At 40.6% G+C, this 22,272-nt stretch overlaps 1 protein-coding gene across 6 annotated transcripts in view; it reads left to right on the top strand.

Moving 5' to 3' along the window:
* TNS3 (tensin 3) overlaps positions 1–22,272 on the top strand; it is a 413,597-nt gene that overhangs the window by 244,959 nt on the left and 146,366 nt on the right. For 5 of the 6 annotated variants that reach the window (XM_050937640.1, XM_050937639.1, XM_050937643.1 and 2 more), the window contains 6 exons: positions 295–417; positions 3,872–3,936; positions 9,691–9,774; positions 13,692–13,804; positions 15,899–15,959; positions 16,106–16,181. In XM_050937640.1, coding sequence (XP_050793597.1) covers positions 295–417; positions 3,872–3,936; positions 9,691–9,774; positions 13,692–13,804; positions 15,899–15,959; positions 16,106–16,181 — 522 coding nt within the window. The remainder of the gene's footprint in view (positions 1–294; positions 418–3,871; positions 3,937–9,690; positions 9,775–13,691; positions 13,805–15,898; positions 15,960–16,105; positions 16,182–22,272) is intronic. The other variant, XM_050937637.1, reaches the window with a different exon arrangement.

The following is a 22,272-nucleotide window of genomic DNA, read 5'->3' as shown; positions in this document are numbered from 1 at the left end:
AGTGTTGAATAAGATTTGTTAATATTTGCATGGAAAGCTCATGTATGCTAATAATAATAATAATTATTATTATTTATCTCTCCTCCCCCTGCTGTTTTGGGAGGTCTGTAAAGATGTTTTGCTTATATGACAAAAATACATTTTAAATAATAAAGTATCACCATGGGTCTGTGAAACACAGATTTTTCTGTTATAAAATAGAAGAAACCTTTACCATCATAGTACATTTTGGCATAAGATAATGTTAAAGAGTACCCTGTAAATGGAAAATGAAGTGGTTTTGCTTGATTCCAGATTATGGATGTGGGTTGGCCTGACCTTCATGCACCTCCCCTTGATAAGATGTGCAGCATCTGCAAGGCTATGGAATCATGGTTGAACAGCGACCCTCAGCATGTGGTGGTGATCCATTGCAGAGTAAGTGTGCAACGTAGTGAGTGTATTTATGACGTTCAGTTTTTATACTTTATCATAACAAAAGTTATAGTTAACAGTTTTGCAGACATTTTAATATTGAAAAGATAATGAGCTAGATGCTTAGCTGATATGAAGGGGCCTAAAGCCATTAACTATGCTGAGTTAGACCACCCAATGCTCTGGCCTGATAAATCCAGGCTTGTGTGCTTAGAAGTAATATGTAGTGAGGTATGTACATCAAAGCTGAACACTACTGTCGAGTGTATTTAGTCCATCTCCTTGTCAAACTTTTGAGGATCCTCTGATAGTATATGACATTCATTTAGTTTAGTGGACTCTGAGGGCACACAGCACCTCAGAGAATCACCTTTAGTCAATTGAATCAAGGCACTAAGAGCACAAACATTAGATGTCCAAATCTCTACTTAGTTGCCTAAAGTGGGCATTTGGTCGCCTAAATGCACATCTGATTCTCCATCTCTGGGATTAATGCACTTAGTTTAGATGTCCAAGTTGAAAAGTGGGCACTTTGTTGTTGAATATATCATACGGTGATTACAATGGATAACATTATTTGTTCCATTTGGACTAGAATAATATTGTATAGACATGCAGATAAATTCACAAAAGGAATTAGGCACCTAACTGCCACTTTAGGTGCCTAAATCCCAGAATCAGGCCCCAATGACATTCACAAAACTTCACTTAGCTTCTGCTGAAAGGTGAACTAAACTTGCTTGGTGCCTAAATTTGTGCACACCCAGAGAAAGTTCACAGCTAAGAATTCCAGGAAGAACGAGGCATCTGCCTATAGCTTGGATTTAGGCATGGAACTCATTGAGGGGGCAGGGCTTAGCACACACCCCTCTTTTCGGCATCTCCTATTGGCTAATTTAGGCTGAGAACTGCCCAGCATGTTGGCTTCTGTGAATCCCATTCTGTGGCACCCATCTCTCCTCATTCATTGTATAGGGAGCCTGAGCTCCTAACTCAGGCTTTGTGAATCCAATTGATTTTCTGGGCTCCTAAAAGTTAGATGTCTTGACACTCAGTATCTCAACACTTACATTTTTTTGTGAATCTGTCCCATACTGCCATTGTAGCCGGTGAGAAAGTAGGGCACTCAGGACTGCCCAGGCTCTGACAGGTCCTACAGCTGAATAATTGTAATACTCTAATGTGCTATTACTGTTGTGTAATGTTTCCCCTTCTCAGTATTTTTTCACTGAGAAGAGAAATAAAGATAAAGTAAAGAATCCTGAGATCAGAAGTGAGTTGGCAGGTTTGTTGATGGCACTCGAGGCAAATACATCTAGAGTCTTACTGGCTTTGCAGTGCTGGTATTTATTGACAGTAAATTAATCAGATATGGGACCTGATCTTGCTTCAATTGAAATCATTGGAAAACTCACACTGATATTTCCTCCCAGTCCTGTAGTTGATAGCATATGGGCAAACTTTGTGACTGTGTGGAGTCCCATTGATTTCCTGTCATTTGCAGGATTAGAGCCTTAAATGGGGCCTGTAACAGGGTGGGCTGCTCCAGTAAATGAAGTAGGTCTAGCTCCCCTGTGCCAGGACAAGTGGACGGGACAGTACTTGGAGCCTATGAAGGACCAGAATCTGAGAACGTGAGATGTGATGAATTGAGGCTGCCAGGGAGGCAGAGATTGGCAGGAGATGAGCGCTGCCAGAGCCTGAAGGTGCTTCATAGGGGAAGGCTAAAGGCAGGAGAGCAAGAGTGGTTTAACAGCTGTCTGCTCCAAGCCAGCAAGCCAGGGCTGGAGGACCGAAGGCAGCGGCTGCAACAGCGGCAGAGGAGGATTGCCTACTGGCTTGAACAGTGATCAGGCTGGGGAATAGAGTGATGCTCCCCTGGTGAAGGTGATCTCTCAGCAGTAGGAGTTCCTGTTGTGATGATTGGGGTTAAACTCCAGCTCAGAGGGCTGGGGTGGCTGTCCTGACAGAGGATCTGAAGAGGACTGATCAGGAGCCTAGTTGCGGTATGGAGAGAATCATGTCATGAGATTTTAAGGACTACATGCACTGGGGTGATAAATAGACTGTTTTGGATTATTTGCACAATGTTTTTGTAGTAAACTAGCCCCAAAGAAGGATATTATTGAGGCAAGAGAGCCTTATGGGGAGTCCTTGGGTTACCTGAAAGGGAAACCGAGGCAGACACATGTCGTGCTGCAGCCTGCTGCAGAAGGGTGCTCCAGACAGGGCTGTCTGATGGCAGCACCATGGTGAGGAAGAGACACAGGAAATGATATCTTCACTATGCTGGACTCATTTTTACATAGATACTTTTCTGAACACAGCTACAGCAGAAGTAAAAAGCAAAATGTCCCAATGAATATTTGTTATAAATTCCTCTAAAATAACTGTTGATGAATTTCTTCCCTGGGATCTTAAAAGCTTCCCACCACCATCCTTCCTGGATGTAGCCAAAATGTGTTCGCTGAATAATCTGGAAGCATGTTAAAACTAGCCAGAATGACTGATCAGTAATTTGTACTGTACATATGTCATGTAAACTATTTAATAAGATTTCGATACATTATGAAAATACTCCATAAAGACTAAGCGGTAGTTATTATAAATCACAGGTGTCAGAAAAAAAATTGCTGATACTTGTCAGAATTCATAGTTTATAGCACATTATGCCAGAAATTTCAAAGTTGTCCAGGCTTGTCTTGGATGAGCCCAAAACAAAAAGTTGTAGAATGTTATTGCTGCTGTTCATAGTTTTCTTTATTTTAATTTATAGCTTTGTCCTGGTATACACACAAAAATACCATATATAACAAATGCATTCTATGTAAGAGGTAGTAAAAAAGAAAGGGAAATAAAACAACTGATTTGTGGGTTTTAGTTCAGGAATCTTTTTTTTTAGGGTAAAACTGGAAAAAAAATGAATCCACTAATTTCTGATTTCAAAGTAAATATAAAAAATCCTGAATTTCAAAAAAATAAAAATAAAAAAGTCCTCCTTGGCTGGCCCACCACTTATCTGGGCTCTCTACTCTTAACGTGCTCCTGGTCAATCAGGAGCTGAGTGGGACTTTTAAAGAGCACCAGAGCAGTTTGGGTACCAATGCTCACTGAGTTTCAGTAGGAGTGGGGTACCCAACACCCAAGTCTCACTCGGTATCTTCAATGTGGCAAGTCAACCAGCTTGCAACTAAAAGGTCTTTGAAAGCCACTGGCCATCATTATCCTCCACCACTGCAACAAAGGACAGACCTGAGCTCCTGTAGTCACCAGAACTGCCAAAGTAATATGCAAATATTGTTGTTTGTAACTTAGCATAGAACCTGAGTGAAGCAGCATTCCATCATGTTCACAATGGACGGAACTGATGTGTTTTTTTTCTTTCAGCCAAGTCCCACATATGGTACTGTGTAAATACTAAATAATAGAAACTATGGTTTCTTTTTTTTCCCTGCAGGGTGGAAAAGGAAGGATAGGAGTAGTGATATCATCATATATGCACTTCACCAATGTTTCTGCCAGGTAAGAGATGAACAATGCAAATGAATTAAAGGCTGGGTGCAAACCCTAAAAGTTCCCCTTCATTTCAGTAACCGATGGTTGCCCAATTGTCACCCATTCCAGTTTCAATCAGATGGTGCTGAAGTGTCTCAAAATTATTCATGATGGATGAGAATCTGTTACAAGCCTTCCTTTTATAAATTCTAAAAAAATTAATGGCATTTCTTTGGACTAGGACCAGATTCTTCCACTTTTACTCATTTAAGTAGTACCTTACTCCATGAGTAATCCCCATTTGAATCTGCCTGTCCATATTACAGACTTATATGGCTGCCATTAGTGTAATATCTGAGCATCTCACAGTCTTTAATGGATTTATCATGACATCAACTCTGTGAGGTAGGAAAGTGCTATTATCCCTATTTTACAGATAGGAAACTGAGGCACAGAGAGACTAAATGTCTTTCCCAGGGTTACACAGAATGTTTGTGGTAAAGCAGGATTCCCAGAGGCCTGGCTGGCATTCTAAGCTCTGGACTATCTTTCCTCTTACTGGAGTTACTTCTGGAATAGGTGCTACTCACTATGAATAAAGCTATCAGAACCTGGACCTAATATTCACACCAGAGTAGGGATCCCCAAACTCTTTCAAAGTGCAGAGCACATCTTAATAAAGAGGTTGTCTCAAGAACCACATCTCATTAAGAAGGAACATGCATCTACCCGAGCAAAGGACTGAGAGTCAAGAATCCTGGATTCTATTCCTGGTTCTGCCACTGATTTGCAGTGTGAGCTTGGTATTTGTGAAATTCTGGTTGTCTGTTAAAAAAAAACATAATGACATTTTTGTAAATACTGTCTAAAGGATAGAACACACATATCATTTTCTACTTCTGCCTTTCAATCAAAATTGGCCAGATTCTTGTCTTTAAATTTATAAAAGTAATTCACAGAGACCATAACTCGAGCAGAATCTCAGTGATGCTATTTTGGATTTAAATCAGTCTGGCAAAGATTAGAATCTAGCCCCGGCACTGCAAGTTATCTGTTCAATTTGTGGAAAATGGGTGAAATCCTGACTCCCTTGAAGTCAATGGAAAAACTCGCATTGGCTCCACTGGAGCCATGATTTCACCTAATATATTTCCCATTAACTTGGTCCCCAGGTAAATAACCCAGCATGACTAGGAAATGCCACTAGTTACATTGTGTACAATGGTATACTTTAGAAAATGAAGTAATGCAGTTGTTTCTGGAGTCACTAATCTTCAGGACAAGGATTACCAACACTTCACTTATCTTAATCCTGTGAGACAAAAGAGTTGTCATGAGGATACTGCAGTGCTGTGTTCTGATCTCTGTGTTGTGATATTACACCAAATTATTATGACATCTGCTCAAGAAACCACAGTGTCCTGACACAACAACATGGCATCTTGATTCAATGGTGTGATATCCTGGCATGACAGTTGATGTTGCTTTCTCCCCAAAGTAAATTCAGGATTCTTCCAACTCAGTTGCAGGATCTGAGACTGGAAACTTTCCTATGAATTTTAGAATACATGGCAACTCCCATACAAATCTTGCTTCTTGTATATTTAATTAGGGGGAGGGAAAGAGGTCTAGGAAGTCCCCAGTCATCTCTAGGTTGTCAATATTGTATATATGTCAACAGGTCCACGCTGTGTGAGAAATCCTCAGCACTGGTGACAAATGGTATATTCGGAGGAATGTTTTTGGGGGGGTTTTCCTTTTTTTTTATTTTGTTCTGATTTTACTCATAAAACAAATATGCTAGTTTTTTATTTCTCTACTCACTGGGTCTGTTTACTGCTATACAATAGTAATTTGATGCTGTTGATATTTGGGGTGACAATTTAGCATTATTTACTCTTTAAATGGTGTTTCAGGAAACAAATTAGAGCAGCAGTTCTCAACAGGGGGTCAGGGAGCCCCACAGCTAAAACCCAAAGCCTGAGCCCCAGCATTTCCCACGAGGCTAAGCCAGGATCTGTGGGGTTGAAACCCCGAGCCCTGGTTCTCTCCATAAAGCAGAAGCACTGAGTCCATGGGCAGAGTTTGGAGGCACGAGGGTGTTGTCCCCCCCCCTCAAAACTACACTGTAGCAACTCCACATACACCCCTTCCACCTCCTTCTCTACCTGCCCCCTGGCCAGGTCAGAGGTGGGAAGACAGAGCCGGGCAATACAGGACAACTGCTGCTCTGGATGATGCCAGGGAGCAGGCAGTAGTGGCGTTCCCTCATGTCCTGCTGGTGCAGGGGGTTGAAGTTGCTTTTCAGCTCCCACCCCCTTTTGTTCCCACAGCTGGTAAGAGCCGTCTGGGTGGGGGCCTTGGCCTCATGGCTGGCAGAGCCCTCGGGGAACAGGGACCACAGGAGAGCCATCCTGGCACACAGCCCCTAGCTACCTCTCTCCCTGCATCCTGAGCTACCCACATCCCTGCACTAAGTTATCCTCTCCCTGCATCCTGAGCTACCCCCTTGCCCGCACACAGCCTCAGCTACCTCCTCCTTGCACCCTGAGCTGTTTTCAAACTTTGTGAGCTGAGTCCCCCATCTTTGAGTTATAATTTTTGGTTGAACACACACCTGCCACAACCCAGACAGGCAGGTGGCGTGCTGAGGTGAATTGGGGGATGGAGGTGGCACTCCCTCCATGGACCTCACCATGCAGAGCTGGCTCAAGCCCTGCTGGCCCCTGCACACCCAAAATAGAAGTCAAATTACATCTATGACCGAGCCCCCTCACCACCACCACCACCCTGCCCAGACCCCAGAATATGCCTCAGCTGGGGGAAGAAGCATTATCCATAATTTTCCTGAAGTGTTTGTCTAAATGAAAACAAAAAAAGTTCTGTGACAACACCTGTATGATTGCCATGCCTTTGTTGTCTGGGTCGTGAATGCCCAGTTTTTTAATTCAGGAAAGATTACATGCAGCCATATTTAATTGGGGTAAACTATGCTCTCTTTAATAGATGTTAAGCTTTGTTCTTCCAGATAAGGATAAATAATCCTTTGCAAAATGAGAATTTGATGCTCATATCCCTGGTGGCGTGACTAGTGAGGATGTATAATGCAAAACACATGGAACATCTGTCTTGCCAATTAAGATGAATTTGAAATGTGAAGGACAATTGCATGTGTATTTATCTATCACTTTAAATAAGTGGCATGTAGTGGAGAGAGCACAGCAACTAGTCATTTTTTTAAATGATCATGTAGGTGATTCAACAGTAGATAGCCATGGATGGAACAGATTTCTTCCACAAGCCTCTAAATCACTTGGTCCGTATTGCACCATCAGTTTTTAAGCAGATCTCTGTAATGAAAGGAATAGAAATTCTGCTTAAAACTTGGTGGAACAATATGTACAGCCTTTAACAAAGAATAAAAAGAGAATTCAGTGTTAATCAGGTTGTCTTATAATATGCCATAAAATCTGGCCTTGTTAATACTGTAACACTCCACTTGTAAGATAACTCCCTTCTCTTCATATGTCATTATATTTATGCCTGTATCTGTAATTTTCACTCCATGCATCTGAAGAAGTGAGGTTTTTTACCCACGAAAGCTTGTGCCAAAATAAATCTGTTAGTCTTTAAGGTGCCACTGGACTCCTCATTGTTTTTATGCCATAAATGGTGATTTGTGTGTGTATGCACACTAATATAATGTAATTTAATATCTGTGACCCCAAAGCATTTGGCACTATGCACATGGAGCAGCAGTGAAATGCAATCACCTCCTTGGTGGAGGGCTACAAATCAATTAGTACCCAGTGGCAGGGAGTATGGAAGGAGGTGAAAATTTTGCGTAGTCCTGACATGGGATCTTTAATATAAATGAAGAGAAGGGACCTGATCCAACATCCATTGAAGGCAAATGGGGGTTTCCTTAGTTTTTAAAGTCTTCTGTGAAGACTCGACAGGGCTAAGCCAACTCTGATGGGATTTTAACTTGTGGTTCTGTGGAGTCTAGTTATTTCAGATCTTATACATGGATGTTAATTAGCATCAGTTACCAGATCCATTTACTCTCATATGATGATTATGTTTTGTCTCATATACAGCAAAAGGAGCACAACTTGATACTGGGGATCAAATAATTAGGAACGGTCTCCCTCATTTTGGGGCTGGGATCATCATGGTTTTCTGTCTGATACTTGAGGACCCCATTTTTTCTGTGCTCTTCTGCCTTCTCTTCCCATATGCCCAATATCCACATTAGAGACACTCTCATCTTAAACAAAAATAAAACCAAACTTCTTTCACAGCCTACCATTGTTGCTCCATAATCATCTACGGGGGTTCATGGTTGACTGGCACAAAGCGCTTCTTTCCCAAGGCCTGATTGTTCTGTTTCTGTAGCACACTCTCCTCTGGTAAACCAGATAGCAAGAAACCAGGACTGAGTAAATCCTTAGAGTAATTTCATGTCCATTAGTTCAGTCAGAACTCTGTTGTTTTGGATTTTTTTCTTTTTCTCTCTTCAGTATTAGCTGTTGTAGGTTTTGGGACATAATATTAAAGAGTGAATACAGGTACCCTCCTATGCAGCCCACAGAGAAAGCTGTACTGATGAGGCTAAAAGCAAATTGTAGCAAATTGTTCATTGTGGGCATGGCTAAATCCTGGACGTGGCTAAATCCATTGCATTGCGAATGTTGCATATTCGTGTAAGAAATGCAAAATCCTGATAATTAAACATGAGAAGTAGGTGCTTTGTCTCAGGGAGGAAACTGCCTTTGGAGTGGAATTAAAAGGTGGCAGTGGAAAAACTATCCCAACTTGACCTGTGGACAAGTGGATTGGCAATTACTGAAGGCATTTTGTTAGAGTTTGGCACATTTCAAGCTGTAAACCGCTGCATTTCCAAGATAATCTTTTGATGAAGTGGGGATTTTTGGCAATGATTTTTATGATTCTTATGTGTGCCTCAGATTTCCCTGTATGTTGCATTATTACCCTGTGGGTGGAAAATGAGTGTTTGCTCTCAGGGCAGGCTAAGAGTATGAATGTCACCTAGCTGTCTGAGCTTGAAGGAGTCATTGGAAAAGGACAGGCTGAGGCTGACCCGATATCAGTAGAGAATCCAAAAAGACAATGGCAAATCTAAACACCAGCATATAGACTCCTAGCAATCAGTGGCCCAGAGGGAGATGGATTTCTCCATGTCTCAGGAGGGAAGCTCAGCACAATTCCCTAGCTTGAGAACAAAGGACTGGAGAGGGTAAGAGTTGGCTGCTGGAAGAAGTTGGGGATCTCACCTGGAATCTGAGGAAGGAGGTCAGACCAAAAGACAGACAGAGCTTGAACAATGGGGTTCACTACAGCTTGGCTGGGCTCTGGGCTAACCAGAATGGACTTGGGGCTATGCCTTAACCTTCAGTTCTCTGTGCTAAACTAAGGACTTCTTGTATTGTGCTGTGGTTGACTAATAAACCCTACTGTTTTGACAACACTGTTTGACTGCAAATGCTTGGTGAGGTGCATTAATCCCCGAGGAGCATACAAGTCTCTACTAGGAGTCTATCCCAGGTGTGAAGCAGGAGAGCAGGATCCCCCGAGGTTCAGTCTAAGGAGGTGATGAGTCCACGTGGCTGACCCTGGAGGAAGAATGAAACTCCTTTTGGGTCTGGCACACTGAAGGGGTTTCTCCAAGAAACTGTTCCAAAGGTGGGTGGATCCACCTGTGGATCCTCAACCAACCCCAAATGGAATAACATGGTATCTAATTCTTTGTTTTGATAGTGCTGATCAGGCTCTAGACAGATTTGCTATGAAGAAATTCTTCGATGATAAAGTTTCAACTTTAATGCAGCCATCCCAAAAAAGGTATTTAACTTGTATCTAATTTATATTACTAAATAAGCAAATGCCATAGTTTCTCCTCACTATACAATGGAGGACATTTCCCTGAGGTTCTCCTACTTCAACACTCTACTTTGTAGAAATCTTCCTTGAAGGAGATCGCTCGCTTGCGCTCTCTCTCTTCTATCTCTCTCTCTCTCTCTCTCTCTCTGTTTGGGTGTACTTATGTACACTTAGATAATATTTTGATATGGTACAAAGGTTTTATCTATAAGTATTTGTACTGCATTATGTCTAGGCAACAAAGCAGTCCCAATACCTCTGGAAAAGAAATGTAAACTAGTTTTTCTGTCTCATATGACATTTTAGTGAGTGCATGATGGTGTGGTGTGATATAAAGGTTTTATTGACATTGTTTGGGATGGCCATCTGAGTCATGACAATAAAATCTTTATATCACACTACACTATCATATACTCTGTCTATTCTATAAGTGAGGGTGAGACATTACTTAGAGCAGATAGTTGAAGTTTTTGGATGTGAAATGGTCTTGAGGTATGTGTGTGGACTTCTGTGCAATTTAGTATTAAACTAGTGGATGTTTCAGTACCAGAAAAGAAGGGATCAGCTGGAAAATGCCTACTAGGTAATTGTTATACTCCCATGCACCAATCTTCATTTGGATATGTAAAATATCTACACAGGGACTTGATTTGGTATCTCTGATTACCCTTCCCTTTCATCAACAGATATGTAACAATTTTAGCACTTTCTTAAAGAAAAAAAGGCTTCCTCAGTAACTAAAAAGAACAAAGTCATATAGTAATAATGAAGGTCAGGAAATTAGCTCTGTTTCTGATTGGGAAAGGCTTTCCCAGTGGCTTGATGGACCTATCCAGTGACCTAACCAGCTGTTGTTGACATGAAAAATAACAGTCCCATGAGTCTTTAAATAAACTTTAAAAAAAATGTAGCCTGGGGAGCTTGTTATCCATTCGGCTTCAGGTCTAGAAATAAACCTTGCATTATTAAAATGTGACACTTGTAAATGGCACCTGCAGGACACAGAGGCATGCACCGTGGGAGCAAAAGAATGAGACAGTCTCAATGCTCCCATCAGGATGCCTTCTGCAGTATGAACAGCTCTGACTTGTAAGTCTCTCCCTTCTGCAAATAAGTTTCCATGAGAACCAACAGGCCTCACAACAGAATCTGTGACCTGTGCCTTATGGCAGTTGTTACAGCCATGCTGACAGGAAGTTTCAGTAGCTGCTGGCTTGCACGGACAGTGTGCGAGCCCTAAAACCAAAATAAAATACCTGTATGATGCAGGGTTTGGTCTGACATGCTCTTTTGCAATATTTGTTTAGTTTCTCCAAGGGCCTCTGGGAGGCACTAATTCACCTCCTGAGTGGTGGAATTAGCTTCTTTGTTTTTTACTACTGATTTGTACAACATTGAAGTACTCAAAAAGAACAGGAGTACTTGTGGCACCTTAGAGACTAACACATTTATTTGAGCATAAGCTACAGCCCACTTTGAAACTAAGAAATTTATCTGAGCCCACGAAAGCTTATGCTCAATAAATGTGTTAGTCTCTCAGGTGCCACCAGTACTCCTGTTCTTAAACTAACACGGCTGCTACTCTGAAACTGTCAGATTGCAGTACTCAGTCTGCCTCTTGCACACAGAACATACAAATGTAGGATATGCCATAATCTAAATCTAGCCGCTTGTGCCTCTGGCAATGGCCAATGCTTGTTATTGCGGAGGAAAGTGAAACAACTCCATAATGCCCCTGGTTAATTTTACAATCCTACTTGATCCCAGCTGATCCTCTAAAGTATGTAATTAAATAACCCCATTTTAGCTTGCTTACCTACTATTATTATTACTGGACATTGAGGTGTCCAGATCCTTACTGACATTCAATTGATTATGAATATATAAGCTAGGTGAATCTTAAAATATGAAAATACACACTCATCTTCTACCTGCCACATGGCTCAAAAATCTGAGAAATCTCACTTTGGGTTCCAGTCCTGCAGGACTTGGGCAAAATTCTCAGTGGCTTCAACTGAAGTTTTGCCTGAATAGGAACTGCAGCTTTGAGCCTTCTATATGTGAAAGTTGAAGTGTGTGTGTGTGTGTGTGAGTGTGTGTTTAAGCTTCATTGTTTAGTCACCAATAATAATAATAATAATAATAATAATAATAATAATAAATATCAAGTAAACAGCTGAATAATCAGCTATAAACACAGTAATGAATGCATTGGCTGGAGGAACAGGACTTAAATTAGAGAAGAGGATAAACTTTTGCGGTCATTAAGGAGACAACAGGTATGTCTGTACTCCAGTGTGATTCCAGCTCAGGATAGGCATGGCTGCGATACTTTTAATCTAGCTAGTGCGGCTAAAGTGGCAGTGAAGACACCGTGGTTTGGACTTTGGCATAGGTTGTACAGGCCATAGGTTGGGCTAGCTAGATTTAAACTAGCATGGTTATGCCTACTCAGGCTGCAATCACACCTGTGGTTACAGTATAGACATACTCCTGGTGGGAGAAAGAAAAAGGGTTAAAATTTGTGCCATCAGTGCAGTAATGTCTTACTCCAGTTCTTGCAGCCAGACAGCTATAATAACTTGTGCTTGTGCTGCTGACTGAACAAATACTGCCAGAGAGCCTAGAGGGGGAAAACAAGAAGCAACATTGACCTTTTCTAAGGTCATGTGTTAAAGCAACCCTTGCTACTTATATTTAAAACAAATCCAATAAAGAAATAACCCCCACAACTCCAGACTCAGGGCAATAGAAGTATCACTGTCAGGGGGAATCACTACAACTGTGATATTGCCCATCTTGCTGCCGCTTAATTTGCAGCATGAGGTGTGTTAGTTGTTTTTATAATGATATATATTTTATTTTTAAGAGCAATAATAAACTAATTTTATACCACTTGGGGCGAAAAGGAGACTGAAATTAGAGAAATCAGTAGCAAAATGAAAAGGGAAGAATGTACCTTGCCCTTCCTTGTCTTTTGTACAAGAGGGACTGTTATTTTTTTAATCTTATTCCACTTATGGGATGTGTATATTTTATTTCTTACAAATAGGGCTGATCTTGGGGAAATTAGCTGGGTATTTAAAAGAAGGGAAGGGATATAGAGTACAGAATGAAAAACTTATGTGGGGGAGAAATGCAGTTATAAATTTAAACTTCCCTAAGTGGGAAAGGCAATTACAGAGCAAATAACCCTCAGTCTCATTGACCTTTACTTTCTTATGAAGAGGTTCATATCACCACAAGGGTAATTGTTCTTGAACAATTCCTCCAATGTTCTAAGCACAAACTGGCTTTACTTGAATGTCAGATGTTGGTCCTGCCAGCCATTTGTGTATTAGTGCAAGAGGGATAGGGAAACTATCTTAGGGTGTTTAGGGGGAATGAAACAACTTGTGGTATGTGTGCACACTTACAAAAAGGGCACCTACTCTAGTGGCTTTATTGATATGCAAACCAGTTCACTAGAAATTGAGCTGGACTCATTTCACTTTGACTACCAGAATGCTGTTGACTGGTAGCAACTTGAGTCACGGTTAATATGTACTGGGCTGAAGTGACCTTTACCAACCTCCTGAGTCACCCACTCATCTCCTTTTCAAAGCTCTGAGGTGGAATATTCTCCAATAAATATTTTTAGTGCAAATTTTACCCATTAGAGCAACATCCTTGCCAATAATTGAAAAACTTGATAAACAGAAACTTCTCTTCACATTTTGATGCAGACCGTTCTATTCCTCTTAAACTCTAAGGCTAAATGAAGCAATTATATGTCTCCATGTATTAGTTATATTCATAATGATGAGAAGATCATTTTCCTTGGGATTATGAAAACAATCTTTTCCTTCTTGGCTGATTGTGTTGCATTATCTTTTCAGATATGTGCACTTCTTAAGTGGCCTTCTGTCTGGATCTGTGAAAATGAACACGACTCCACTCTTCCTGCACTTTGTCATCCTTCATGGCATCCCAAGCTTTGATGCTGGAGGAGGTATATTATTTCACTTGCCATTTTCAAGCCTTGCTCCTTTTGTTTCACTGCTCTCTTATCAGGATGGGCAAACCACTACAGTTCAGAGAAGAACTCCCTAAAACTTCCCCTCAAAACAATCTCAGACCTTTCTTGAGGTTTGGGGAATTTCCATTAAGGAACAACTCCTTGCCTCAAACTATTCTTGCAAACCAAGGGATGAGAAAAACCCAACAGAACATCTAGGCAAGGGCTAGTGTCTGAGGCTACGTCTAGACTACCTGCCGTATCGGTGGGTTAAAATCGATTGCTCGGGGATCGATATATCTTGTCTCATCTAGACGCAATATATCGATCCCTGAGCGCACTTATATCGATTCCGGAACTCCACCAACCCCAACGGAGTTGCGGAATCGACAGGGGGAGCCGCGGACATCGATCCCGCGCGGTGAGGACGGGTGAGTAATCCGATCTTAGATATTCGACTTCAGCTACGTTATTCACGTAGCTGAAGTTGCGTATCTAAGATCGATTTCCTCCTGTAGTGTAGACCAGCTCAGAGTGAGAGTGGAGGAGCACAACTCTCTAGTTCTGCTAAATGCAGAGTTAGCACCTCCTTCTCACCTTACTTCCAGTGGGCTGAGGGACTTCCTGTGCAAGTCCTGCCATCATCTCCCTGACATCTGAACAGCTATGTTCCCCTTACGTGGGAAAGTCTCAGTCCTGCTATCCCACTCCAGTGTAAGAGTTACCTCTGCCTATTTAGAATGGTCTTCTTCCTCATACTCCACTACTGGGCCTCCCGAGGAGGTGGCCTCAAAGCCTGTTTCTACAGTCTGCTCGGATCTGCTGTTCTGGGCGGTGACATGGGTCAGCAAGAGCATTTTGCTGAATCTGCTGTTCTAAATCTTAAAAAGCACTCTAGAGCTTACACTCCAGCAAGGAGGCTCAGGAGAAAAAGTAGCAGGCCACTGACGTCACTACGTAGAATCAGAGAACTAGAAGGGACCTCGAGAGGTCATCTAGTCCAGTCCCCTGCACTTGTTGCAGGACTAATTATCTAGACCATTCCTGAAAGATGTTTGTCTAACCTGCTCTTAAAAATCTTCAATGATGGAGATTCCACAACCTCCCTAGGCAATTTATTCCAGTGCTTAGCCACCCTGACAGCTAGGAAGTTTTTCCTAATGTCCAATCTAAACCTCCCTTGCTGCAATTTAAGCCCATTGCTTCTTGTCCTATCCTCAGAGGTTAAGGGGAACAATTTTTCTTCCTCCTACTTGTAACAATCTTTTTACATATTAGAAAACTGTTATCATGTCCCCTCTCTGGCTTCTCTTTTCCAGATTAAACAAACCCAATTTTTTCAATCTTCACTCATAGGTCATGTTTTCTAGATCTTTAATCATTTACACTAGATATACAAGATCCACTAGTGGGTGATACTTAAATCTGCACTTAAGTAAGTGCAGCTTCATTGACTTCATTGCCCTTTAGACTGGCCACAATGTTTTTTATATTATGAGTTTTGCAAAAATATGATTAAAAAGTAAATGATAGTTAATTTCAGTCAAATTTTCAGGAACTTTTTCAGTGGAAAAAAATCCAAAACAAAATGTTTCATTTAAATTTATTTTTGTTTTCTCTTTTGGTCGTTCCCCACTTTCTCCTATTTATTTATTTATTTCCCCAGTAGACGATAGGGGATTAGAATTTAAAAAGTGAGCAAAGTGCTACTTTCTCTCATTTTCAAACTTTCTTCCCGCTTTCTCCTCTCCTGGCTATTTTTCCATTGGGAAAAAAAGGTGGAAAGATTGAAAAAACAAGAGAGACTTTTTTCAGAATGAAATGAGTTGGGGTTTTTTATTCCATTTTGAAAAATGGCCTGAAAACTTTCAAAAGAAGTAAAATGTCACATCTGTCAAAAATCCATTTTTCCTTAATTATTTTTTCAACAAAATGTCAATCACCTCTAGCCTTTGCATCCACCTACACCAGGTCTGAATGTGGTCCAGTGTATCTGTTATATGTTCAGGAAACTCACTAAATGTGTATTTAAAAAAAAATTACAGAGAATTAACAAAGAATACATGATTCTCTTTGCTATTTTTGCAGTTTGTCGCCCCTTTCTAAAGATCTACCAGGCTATGCAGCCAGTTCATACATCAGGAATATAGTAAGTCTTAGTTATTTTCATCTCTACGTGAATGTAGTTCTCCATCCTTTCAGTTACAAAAGTTAAACCATTTTTTTCATGAGTTTATTGTTTAAAAGCACAACTATTATTTAAACATCTCCCCTTTTCTTCTCTTTCCTGTTAAGCAGTGTAGGGCCAGAAAATCAAAGCAGAATCTGCATTGCTATTGAGCCAGCCCAGCTACTGAAGGGAGATATTATGGTAAGTAATTCATTCTGATTCCACATAATTAATTGTGCCTTCTAGATGGTGATTTAAAAATAAAGACAATCATACATTTTTGCACTCTTGTAGAAAGAGAATGAGAAAATTGACAGTGAGGCATAAGTGGGTAGGTAATTAAATTAGTTTTACTCAGCCTCTTGGGTTTTTATGTTAAGCAAGAGTTTGCTTCAAGCAAGAACCATTTCATGGAGACAAAACAAACCATTACTACCAACTTTCCCGTCATTATAATAATATTCAGTATGGTTATGTTTATAATAGTATTTCCATTATAAAAAACATTCTGGAAAGTTTTTTCACTCAGCCTTAACATTTTCTTTAGCTTGAAATTTGGCAGCAAGGAACTACTTCTTTCATTTTACTTTCAAAGAGTGGTTTGATCAGTGTTCTGTTGTATTTTGGGGTAAGGGAGTGAAGAAGGGTGCTGGATAAAAAGCCTTTGGTTTCTGCAGACATACAATATAGAACACCCGCTACACACAATATATACTGTATGTATACTAAGTATAATTATAGTAAATGATGCAAAAAATCCATTTTTCACTTACTCACAAGTTTCTAAAAATGAGGCAGTTATGCTGAAAAATGGAGGAAAACAAGAAAAGAAAAGAAAACAAGAAAAAATGGTTGTCATCTCTTCCAAACTTGTTTCATTGTACCTACATGGTGGCAGTGTGTGTGTCACAACCAAGTATAATTATCCCACTGTAAATTCACCCCAGGCCCCCAGCACTGCTAGTGTATTTCAGGAATGTTTTCATTTTTCAATGAAATCTTTGAAATGAGATGAACATTTTTTTTCTATTTCTCACTTTTTTAAGTCTTCCCCTCCACCACTTTTTTTTCCTAACAGAAAATATTAATTTTTTTAGTCTTATACTAAAGTGCCTCCCACATTCTAGGTCCTTGAAGAGTTTCAGATTTAGCAGTAGTACTACTTATCATATGAACCTCAATGCCTGGACATAGGCCACTGGGTTATATAGAGAATAACCAACTTCATTCTGATTTTACCAGTGTATTGCCTTGTGGCACAAACCGGTAACACACTATATGCACAAGTTTGAGAAATGTTAATCATACTGGAAGCCACTTTATTAGGAAGTCAATGCTTTATTCCATATAGTACTATTTCCTAAACAAGGCAAGAACTCAAGGTCTGAATGTTTAGATTTGACTGAGCAAAACCATCAGTGGTTTCAGAAAATGAAATCCATAAGGCTCAGCATCTCTAAGTGTAAGGATTTTAAAAACCAATGGCCCATGAAGTAACTGATTTATTGCGTCAGTGGTTTTTACAGAAGATAAAACTGCAAGATTATACAATGCACTCTGTATATGTTCTCAAATCAAAGGCTAAGGGTTTGTCTACCCGGGAAGTTATTCATTATTAACTCTCTGTATGGACACTCTCTAATGGTGTAATTAAATCCCTTATTCCAAATTATCTTAATCCACTTTGGAAGTGGTTTAAAATAAATGATAATGATGTACTCTTATTTGGTAATAAGAGCAACTATACAGAGAGTTAATCAGAGACAGCTGAGCCACTTTACAGTAACACCCTATTTTATGCCAGATTATACATGTAGAAAAGCCCCAAATCATATATATGATGTTGCTAATTACAAATGCCAGTTCGGCATACACAGTGACTTTAATGCATGTTTAATTTATCTCTAAGCCCTTTGGGATATCTTGAGTTAGAGAGATGGATTATATAACCATAAAGTACTCTATCCCAGTCTATAAAATCTATGTGTTAGCGATAGGATGAGCAACCTTTATTAGGTCCTCTGTTCAGCATCCATCTAGCCAAGACAAGATTTACTTCATAGCATATGATCAACTGTTTTGTGACCCAAAGCATACATTTTCCACCTTTTCCCTTGAGAGACTATTCCAGTCTAAAAGATCTGTGTATCTCCTGATATTTAGTCTAACTTTCCCTTGGCTGAGTTTCATTCCTATATGAAAAGATGGATATAAATGGATTCTTTGCTAGCTCTTGGCACAATTGCATATGGAGAAAGCTGGGTTTGAGTTGAGAGACTAGGTGATCTAACAGCGCTTTCTGGCTTTAAAATCTAATACATAAACCTAGGAATTTTGGTTTCAGGTAGATCAATTTCAGAGAATTGCACTTGAGGAAAGAATGTTGATCTTCAAGAATCCCTTTATTCTGCCTTTTGGCTGCTGTCCTTACACCTAAATGCTCGCAGATATGGGTTTATGACACACATTCAAATCTGGATTTAGAATACCCCATAGTTTGGGCCTGTTCAGATTTGGGTTTTGGATCTATAGCAACAAGTGATGGTGGATCTGCAGATAGTCACAATGAATTGGCAAGGGGCGGGAGGCTGAACATAACAATGAGGGCAATATTATGTATACCTGAGAAACCAAGAATAGGAGGGTTTGGTTTTTTTTCTCCATAATCCAGGCCCCAATCCTTCAATGAGCCCCCTGAGAATCCTCTCAAGAGGAGCTCATTGCAAGTGCAGGGCCCAAGTGTCCAACCTAATGGATTATCTGCGTAATTTCCCTCTTAGGACACATTAACACAAATCAGCAGCTACTTCATTAAGATGTGTCTTACTGTGATTTTAACAGAAGACTGAAAAATAATAAGGGACAAAAGGTGATTTTGTCCATGTCAACCTAGAATCTAGTGAAGAAAAAAAAAGTTAAAGGTAGTTTCAGGTACTACATGTGCCCCTCCACTTCCCTGTCAACAATTATGGTTTTTACAAACATGTGTTCTTCTTTTTTTAAAAAAAATCCTTTTTCTGTCACCACTTTCTGGAGTAGGACACATAAACAGGGGGATGCTGTCTGGGGTTCCAGCTCAGTAAAGTATTTAAATATGCTTAGCTATAAACGTATGAGTAATCTCATTGACTTCAGTGTAGTTACTCCCATGCTTAAGGTTGTGTATATGCTTAACTTTCTTGCTGAACTGGATCCAAAAAATGCATGGTAGTGTTCTGATCTCAACTACATAGCGATGAATTGGAGTAATTCCACTGAAGTCAACATGTACTCCAGATTTGAACCTCTGTATCTGTGACCAGAATGTATCCTATAGTACCTTTATAAATAGGCAAAATATTCCGATTTACTGGTAATACAAGGCTTTGGATTTCCATCCAATGGAATGAATATTCTGGTCAGAATTATGACCACAGAAAATGAAGAACTTGGAAATATGTAAGTGATTTCTGGGAGGGGAACAAAAAAAAATTGTAAAGGTGTTGATATTATTGAAAATGGGTTTTCTCTCTCCAGTGACCAGTTAGCTGGGGAGGGTTCTGTATGTGTGCAAAGTCAGACTTCTCAAGGTCTGGAGAACGTCTTGTGCTTTGCAAATCTTTAACTTTCTGCATCTGCAGAAACTCTCACCCATGACTCTTTCATGAAAATGACGTGCCATTTAAAATATTTTCAAGAGAAGGAAAGCCAATGTCTTCACCTCTAACTCTTTCAGTATTAATGATCCCCTAAAGTTTAATCCAAAATGAGTTGTATAGTCTCTGGAGGTCTTTTTTTCCCTCACAAAGCAAAATTGAATGGAATGATAGTTACAGCTCCAGTGTGACCTTAAACTTGGAGCAGGTCGTTTTTGTCTTTTGCATACACTCTCTTGTCAACCTTTCATCATTTTTTACTATGCTGGGCCAAATCTTGAAGTTCTTCCTTAGGCAAATTACTATCATGTGTGATGGCAGGCTGCCTGAGTAAAGATTACTGGATTTGGCATATAACAAGTAGGCTGTTTATTCCTGAGTTCAAGCATCTTGATGGCAATCCTGCCTTATGTTTTGTAAAATGAGAGAACTACTTGATGGTGCTAGTTTGAGTAAATTACCGCCAGCCACAGATAGGGCCAGCTCCAGGCACCAGCTGAGCAAGCTCATGCTTGGGGCGGCACATTCTAAGGGGCGGCGTCCCGCCCAATCCTAGGGCGGCACAACCGCTTTATTTTATTTTATTTTATTTTATTTTATTTTTGTTCACTGCTCCGGCCGCTCTGTAGGGAGCAGCGGTGCGGAGAAGGGGAGCGCCCTGCAGCAAACTCGGCAGGGCAGCCCCTGTTCTTCGATCCCCGCCGACCAGAGCGGCGCGGAGCCCTCTCGGTAGGCGGCGCAACAGTTGGGGCCATGGGGTGAGTGCCCCGCTGAAGCGCTGGCCGTTCCCTTCTCTCTCTCCCTCCCTCCTCTGTCCCCCCACTAGACTGGGCGCGCAATCTGCAGCACAGGGAGTCCCCCTGGCTCCTGCAGCCCTGCAGGGTTTTTTGTTTTGTTTTTTCCCCCGCTTTGCCGGCCGCACCGTTTCCCGCCCCCCCAGCTTTGCCGCTCCAGCCATGAAGTGTTTTGTTTTGTTTTTCTCCCTGCTTTGCCACTCCAGCTGCCCCCCCCTCCTTTTTTTTGGCTTGGGGCGGCAAAAAAGCCAGAGCTGGCCCTGGCCACAGATTGTCTGAGGGTTAAAAGAGGTGTAATAAAGGAACCTCTTGACTGAAAAGGAGTTTGTGCCCTATGCCCCAGTATTCAAGTTGTTAAGTAAAATAAAATAAACATCTTTCCTAGTCTTTTTAATATGTTCTGGGGAACTTTCTTCGTCTTAGTTTCCTTTTCTCTTTTTATTTTTTTTCTTTCTAACATAAACATATTTAGCTCTGTTCTCTGAGAATCTCAATGCTCTTCACAAAGATGCATATTTGTAACCTTAAGAGGCTCTCAGTGTCCACTGGCAGAGGGCCTACTTTATACAATAATTCATACCAGGCCTGACACACGTTCACTGCCCTAATACACTGTCATAATATGTATCTAAAAGGTATCATGGAAGGTATTATATGTAAACTGGCCCCAAAAATCTTTGTGTGATGTATGTACAAGTTAGGTGCAAAGAGTTATATATGTGTGCTGGAAATATGTTCTTAAAATGTGTTTAGGAGGTAGTGAATACATTGAATCTGCCCTAGACAAAGGAATGTGGAGTTCCTTTTCTGGCTGGCTTGATTATAGGTACAGGACAGTGAAAGTACATTTATATATAAGGTAAACAAAACGATCAAGCTAACAAGCGGCAGCTTAGTGGGCATGCTGGTGAAGTCTGCACCCCAAGAATCTTTCCTGGCTCTTGAGCCAAAGAATTTATTTTGGGTAATATAAGGGGAGCAAAAAGGCAATTTAGTTATCCATCACTTTGGGCAGTGATTCTCAACCAGGGGTATGAGTACCCTGGGGCTATGCAGAGGTCTTCCAAAGAGTACATCAACTCATCTATGGTCACACAGGGAGTCTGGCCGAGCCAGGAATTGAATCCAGGTCTCTTTAAGTCCCAGTCCAGTATCCTATGATCAGTTTGAGCTATGTGGCTTTTGTCTGGTGTCAAGGGAAATAGATTTAATGGAAAATAAGGAAATGTATTTTTAAAAAATTACTAAAAAATTATTGAGATTTTTGTCCATTTTGGAGTTATTGACGGGTGTCCATTAATTCTTTCATGGGACTTTCCATGTGATTTGGAGTTTTATAAGTTGACTTGCTTTCAGGTATTTGCACTGTGATTGCTGTATAAGAAAAATGGATTAGTTGAGAGAATAATTTTAGGACTGTCTGTGTTCACTCCCTCTTTCTCTTACATAATAAACACATTCAGCCTTCCTCATCTCTGTATAGATTTGAGAGATACATCATCAGACTGTTACAGTACAAACTGCTCCTATAACTTCACTCCCAGAGAAGGGTGTCCTTGTGCAATTCAACAATGATGTCAATGAAGACATAGGAGCATAATGATGTAAAATCAGTGTAAGTGCGAGAAGACTCAGACCCAGTATGTTCATTAGATGCTTTTTAGTTTCATTCATTCAAAAATATACTTAGTTAAACTCTAACAAATATCCCTCACTGGTGTCACTCCATGTCTCAGTAGGGGCCTGACCCAAAGCCCATGGATTTCGGTGGACTTTGCAATTGGTTCATCTTGGCAATTCAGACCTATCTGCCTTCAAAAATCAAAGAGACACGGTGAGTGCAGAAATATCTTTTATTGGACC

This window comes from Gopherus flavomarginatus, chromosome 2 (assembly GCF_025201925.1).
Source record: "Gopherus flavomarginatus isolate rGopFla2 chromosome 2, rGopFla2.mat.asm, whole genome shotgun sequence".
Classification (NCBI taxonomy): Eukaryota; Metazoa; Chordata; order Testudines; family Testudinidae; genus Gopherus; species Gopherus flavomarginatus.
The sequence above is the reverse complement of the archived record's forward strand: the minus strand, read 5'-3'. Positions and strand labels throughout refer to the sequence as shown.